Source organism: Oreochromis aureus, linkage group 11 (assembly GCF_013358895.1).
Source record: "Oreochromis aureus strain Israel breed Guangdong linkage group 11, ZZ_aureus, whole genome shotgun sequence".
In the NCBI taxonomy this organism is placed as follows: Eukaryota; Metazoa; Chordata; class Actinopteri; order Cichliformes; family Cichlidae; genus Oreochromis; species Oreochromis aureus.
The window spans coordinates 15,598,459-15,604,458 of record NC_052952.1 but is presented as its reverse complement, the minus strand read 5'-3'; the positions used below and the strand labels follow the sequence as shown (position 1 = coordinate 15,604,458).

At 38.7% G+C, this 6,000-nt stretch overlaps 1 protein-coding gene across 1 annotated transcript; it reads left to right on the top strand.

Moving 5' to 3' along the window:
- Positions 1–4,954: 4,954 nt before the first annotated feature.
- On the top strand, positions 4,955–5,962 carry LOC120442635 (C5a anaphylatoxin chemotactic receptor 1-like; the record flags this gene model as incomplete). The annotated part of the gene is made up of 1 exon (XM_039619497.1): positions 4,955–5,962. A coding segment is annotated over one exon (1,008 nt), but the record flags the coding sequence as incomplete, so codon positions are not given.
- Positions 5,963–6,000: the final 38 nt, after the last annotated feature.

The following is a 6,000-nucleotide window of genomic DNA, read 5'->3' as shown; positions in this document are numbered from 1 at the left end:
CTCGCACATATCCTTTACATCTGCAATTATTCTCTCACTGGCAAGACTTAGGCAGCGCATGATCTTCCTCTCAGCCACTCTCTCTTCAAGGACAAAGAAAAAGGAGCTGGACGTATCTATTCCTTTGAACACATTGGTTCTAGCTCTGGTGCATGCCCCTTTTGCTTCTTCCAGCAGGTGAACTCCCAGACTGTTGCAGAGCGTCAACAACTGCTGCCTTTTGTCATTGCAAGAGCCCCAACCCCTCCCCCATAATTTATACTTCCAAGCCACTAATACTTTTTTCTAAATCAGCTCATACCCTCTTCAGCTCTGCAGAGGACAGAGCCGAGTATTACTGACAAAATAACCTATTCTGTACCTTCCCCACATCCCACCAAGCCCAGAAAGATACAAAGGCCTCCTTTTTCTGTTTCTTTACCTACCAGTCTCTGAACCTAGACAAAAAGAGAGATTTTACAAATGCCTCACTTTGAAAATGCAATGTGCAGACCTATGGACTCTTGTTGATAGAACATAAAATCAAACAAAACCATATGATGGTCTGAAAAACCCGAGAGAGAAATTTCAGACTTTATTAGAATGAACAGCAGATATATGAAAATGATCCAGCCTGGCTCCTGGGTTAAATACAGAGAGGAATTTCCCCATGGGGATCAATAAAGTATACATTATTATTATTATTATTATTATTATAATTATGTGAAACTTGTTTTATGTAGGTACATAGACCTAAATGTGTCAATAAGTCCTCAGACTCTCAGCATATTACCCAAGAGTCTTGCAGAAAGTGGGTGTGGCTCAAAACCTCCCATTTGATCCTGACTGGGATTCACAGCACCAAAAGTTTATCTGAATCAACAAAGTCTAACTTAGTATTAATCCGACTGAATAAGGCTGCTCTCACCCCACCTATATTAGGAGCAAAACAGAGAAACATTTTCTTATTTTTCATATTTTCAGGAAATAATTTTGTCCTCACAGTTGGTCTCTAACCCTGACACGTCTAATTCTGACAGCTCTTCTTCCTCACTGCCTGTCATCCTCACCTCCACCCTTTTTTCCTACTCCCCTGTCTGACCCCTCCCCTCTTTCATTAACGATTACCTTTTTCCGTAAAGTACACTTAGAGGGCACCTGTTGCTCTACCAACTTTTCACTATGCCCCCCAGGCTGAGAAAATTCACGAGACTGCAACTGTTTTTTTTTTTACCCTCTCAGCTCTCTTCCTAGAGTAAACCATTTCACCAGTACTACTCCTCTCTTGCCTTTTCCGCCTCCTCCTCTCCACCTTTTTCCCTTCTTTCCCTCCTGTTGTCTCCACTCCCTCCTATCTGAGAATCCTCCTTAACTTCCTGTCCCTCCTCATTCCTCCTCTCAGCTTCTACAGCCTGATTTTCATCACGTTCTTCCTCTCCCCTCTTAGAAAAACCATAGTGGGGGTTGTCTTAAAGGACAATCCAATCTACTATTGCCATCAATAAATTATTTTTGCTTAACTGCTTCCCAACTCATAAGCCTACACCTCCCATCATAATCCAAACATGCGTGCACAAAACACTTACAGAGCGTTACAGTTACAGAGCGACTTGTTTGTCTGTTGACTGACTAAAAATATGATCATATTTATCATTTACACTGCAGAAGACAAATTATATTAATTTACCCCTAACCAGCAGATGAGGCCTTGTTATACTTTGCTTTAAAAATATAAAGATATATAAGTCAGCATCGGCGATGAAGCTAAACCCTAACCATAACCTTTATGTTTTGGAGAAAATGTCATTTTTGATGCATGTTAGTAGGAATCATTACATTCTTTGTATAGCTTCAATCTTCACGTTATGTTTCCACAAGAATCCAACCTTGATGCTGTTGATGTTTTAGTCACATGTTACTTTTTGAAGACACACAAGGTGTTCAAACATGCTTCACTACAGCCGTCTTTCACGGCTAATAAAGAGACTTCGTTTAGATTACAAAACAGGATGCTGACAGAAAACCCATACGGTAGCCACTCGAAAACACAGATGATCTCATTTTGGTTTCAGACTTCTTCTGAAAGCCAAATCCATCAGGTTTTTTTCTCAGAATGGGTTGAACATACCTCCTTTATATTAATGTGTCAAAGTTTGATCAGTGACTCTTCTGGAGTGGATTCATCAACAACCAACAACAGAGCTTTACTAAAGGTAAATAATATTTATTATTTTGCTGCTGTAACGTTGTCAATAATAAACTCAACTAATTTGTTAAGGTTAAGTATATAAGCTAGACTGTTTTCTTTAAGAAAGAGCACCGCTTTTGTGAAGATGGTGAGTTTTAACATAATTCCAATGTAATTCTCATTAAAAGGAGAAAACAAACACATTTAAATAGATTAAATACAAGAGAATGACTAAATTAACTACACTGATCAAAGCAAATGATCCACTAATTGTTACATTTAGTGACATGAGTGGTAGACTCAGCGGTCAGGTTGGTGAAATAAGCCTTCTTGTGTGTAACTATGACTTTTAAGAACCAATGTATTGTAATCATGTAAAATTTGGCGAAATTACTATTTTTCATATAAAAACAGCTATTTACTGCATATGGAATTTAAAACCCTCTGAGTCAAAGAGTTTGAAGTTTTCACAAATGAAATATATGTGACCAGCAGTATTGAATTTATATGTAGCAACCTGCATGCAAATATAAATGAACACATACACACACCAACTTCTATAATATGGTCCAAGCAGTGACATACGTCTATTGAGTGCCAGAGATTCTTCATTATCCTCTTTTTATTTTGGTTTCACTCTGTCAGACATAATGGATAGGCAACTTCACACAATTTGGTTTTTGACTTCGTGAAATCAAATTGCTCAGCTTGTTCTGAATCTGTCTGAAACCTCACCCAACAACACTGTTAAAATATGACGTATGTAACTGGCTACAAATGTCATATTTTACACATATTCACATTAAAGTACAGAGGGTGACACTAATTAATCTTTATTTAAAAAGTCACCCTGTGATTCTTAATTCTTTTAGCTAACTGAGCGCTGACTTCTCAGGGTTGTCAGTCAACACAAAGCAACAAAACTGACAAAGTTATAGATGCTGCTTCATGAGTGATACATCATGGCAGACAAAGAAATACAAAATGTCCATGACCTCATTTTCCTACACCTCTCACAGACTGATAACATCATTAGTCACTTTCAGTTATAGTTGTATTCCAGTCATGTCCCTTAATTTTGATTGACTCAATGTTTTACTTCGTGTATGTTATTATTATTATTATTATTATTATTATTATTATTAATAATAATAATAATAATAATAATAATAATAATAATAATAATAATAATAATAATAATAATAATAATAATCCTCTTTTTAGAAACATGAGCCATGAACCTGTTAAAACCAGACATAAAACTATCTAAACTACCTCTTTATATGAATTATCAGTCTGCAAAACAACAGCTGTGCAGCAACAGGTGTTTATGCATAAGTAGTGTAACATATGATATAAATGTAGACCACAGTTAACTTGTGTATATAGGTCCAACACAACTTGAGCTTTTTGGTCAAATACTCAACTCAACATACTCAACATAGTGACACCATTAAATATGTTATATCAATGTGTATACATGTCGTAAAAAAACAACACTACCTCCTTTAATGCCATGTAATCGTTTAAAAATCAGTCTTCCTTGATATAACATATAATCTGATTCATTATCTTCACTCTTTAAGTCTTCCTTTTACTTATCTCATTACTACTGAAGTCTAGAACTAATTCATTTTCAAAATCTGTAAATGAATTTGTCACTGTTCATGGTCTTCTATCATGAAAAAATCTATACCACAAAAGCTATACAAATTTTTTATGTGCCACTTTCATAGCCTTGATTACATCTGAGCTATCCCACATAGCAAAATAGGTATGGCCCACACAATGTGCTTACACATGGCACACATACTGCAAAGAATGATGGCTCTTTGGTGACCCAGATCTGGTTTGCCAGAGGTGGCCCATGCATGGACCAGCACAAGGCCAGTTGCAGACACACTGCTGGCCGAGAACAGTTTCAGCTCTGGCCCCAGATGTCAGCCTAATGTGTACCTTGATCAAGCCATATAATAAAAACACAATAGTGCAAAAGTAACATGCCGAAACTCTGTTCACACAGTGAATGGACTGATTCTTATATGGCGCTTTCTACTCTCCCGGATTACTCAAAGTGCTCTATTCACAGGGGTGCACATAAGTGGTCCGCAGGTGTGCATGCGCTGTCAAAATAAAAGACGCGCACCAGATAAGAAGTTGCAACGCGCGCTTGCATTGCAACATGGCATTGGGGTCTTCTAACTAAAATAGGAAAATAGGAACATAAATAGTGCCATTATTGCCAGACCTAGCCAACATCTGGTTGACGTACACCCTGCCATGACACCAGTCGGTCAGAAGTGCCAGCTTGATGCCGGATCCAGGGAAGACCTGTTTTCTATGAACCTGGGCCACATAAACCAAACCACAATTGGGCCAGATGTGCCATGCCATCACATAAACAGTGCCATCTACCCCAGGCCTGGCCCATATATGTATGACCACTTATCATGCCAGAAGTCACCCAGCAGTGCCGGCTTGAGACCAGATCCAGGCCAGACCTGTCTGCTATGTGGGATCTGACCCTTCACTGCTAAATGCAGTCAGTGTTTAATTGAAACAGTTAGTGTTTAAGATTTATTTACAACTAACTAGACATTAAGTACCAATTGAAAAAATAGCTAAATATTCAATGCAATTAGTTGTAATAGAAACAAAAAATGAAAGATGAATTTTACATTATGCATTTATCTTTTGTTTTTTTTTTATACCACTGCAGGTCCCAAGGCAGTGATGGAGATGACCACTAGATCTTTTCATCAATTCAACACAACCACTGCACCTGTTTACCAGTATGCTGAGTTGAGACATTCTCTCAACATTATGTCTGCCATTTTTCTCTCCCTGGTCTTTGTCCTCGGTGTGCCCGGAAATGGAGTTGTTATCTGGGTGGCTGGGTTCAAGATGAAGAAAACTGTTAATGCAGTTTGGTTTCTCAACCTTGCTGTGGCCGACTTCTTCTTTTGTGCATTTCTTCCCATTGCCGTGCCATACCTGTTACAGTCTCATTGGCCTTTTGGCCAAGTCATGTGCAAGCTAACCACCGCTTTACGCTCTCTTTACGTATCTGTTAGTGTCTGGATTCTGGTGGTGATCAGTGTGGACAGGTGTGTTTCTGTGGTGTGGCCGGTCTGGGCTCACAACCACCGAAATGTACGTAAGGCATCCTATGTGAGTCTGTCTGTTTGGATGGTGAATCTGATATACAGCATTGGATTTTTTTTCTTTATAGAAACAAAGGAAATGAATGACACTAAAGCCAAAATCATCTGCTTCAACAAGTTTACTCTTCATGATGACTTTAAACCATCATCTTTCATTCAGCTGACATTAGTCAACCGCTTTCTCCTGGGATTTGCAGTCCCCTTCTCTGTCATCGTCTCCTGTTATGCCGTCATAATCCATCGTCTGAGAAGAAGCAGCACTCTGGCAAGGAAATCAAGTCACACTTTAAAGATCATCACTGCCATAATCATTGCTTTCTTTCTGTGCTGGGCTCCCATTCGCATTATGGATCTAATTCTACTTGAGAAACACAGATCTACTACTACAAGTGGAACATTAGTGTATGTCCTGGCTATCGGGATCCCTCTCGCCCGCTGTTTGACTTATCTCAACAGCTGCCTGAATCCACTGCTGTATGTGTTCATGGGCCAGGATTTTAAGAATCAAGTCCACAAATCTATCCACAACATCTTGGAGACTGCCTTCCAGGAAGAAGTTCCTCGCTCTTATATCTATACAAATACAGCCAATCAGAAGAATACAAAGTCAGTGTCTGTCACACAGTTGTAATGTGATTAAAGAGATAAATACATTGTACTGTACATAGT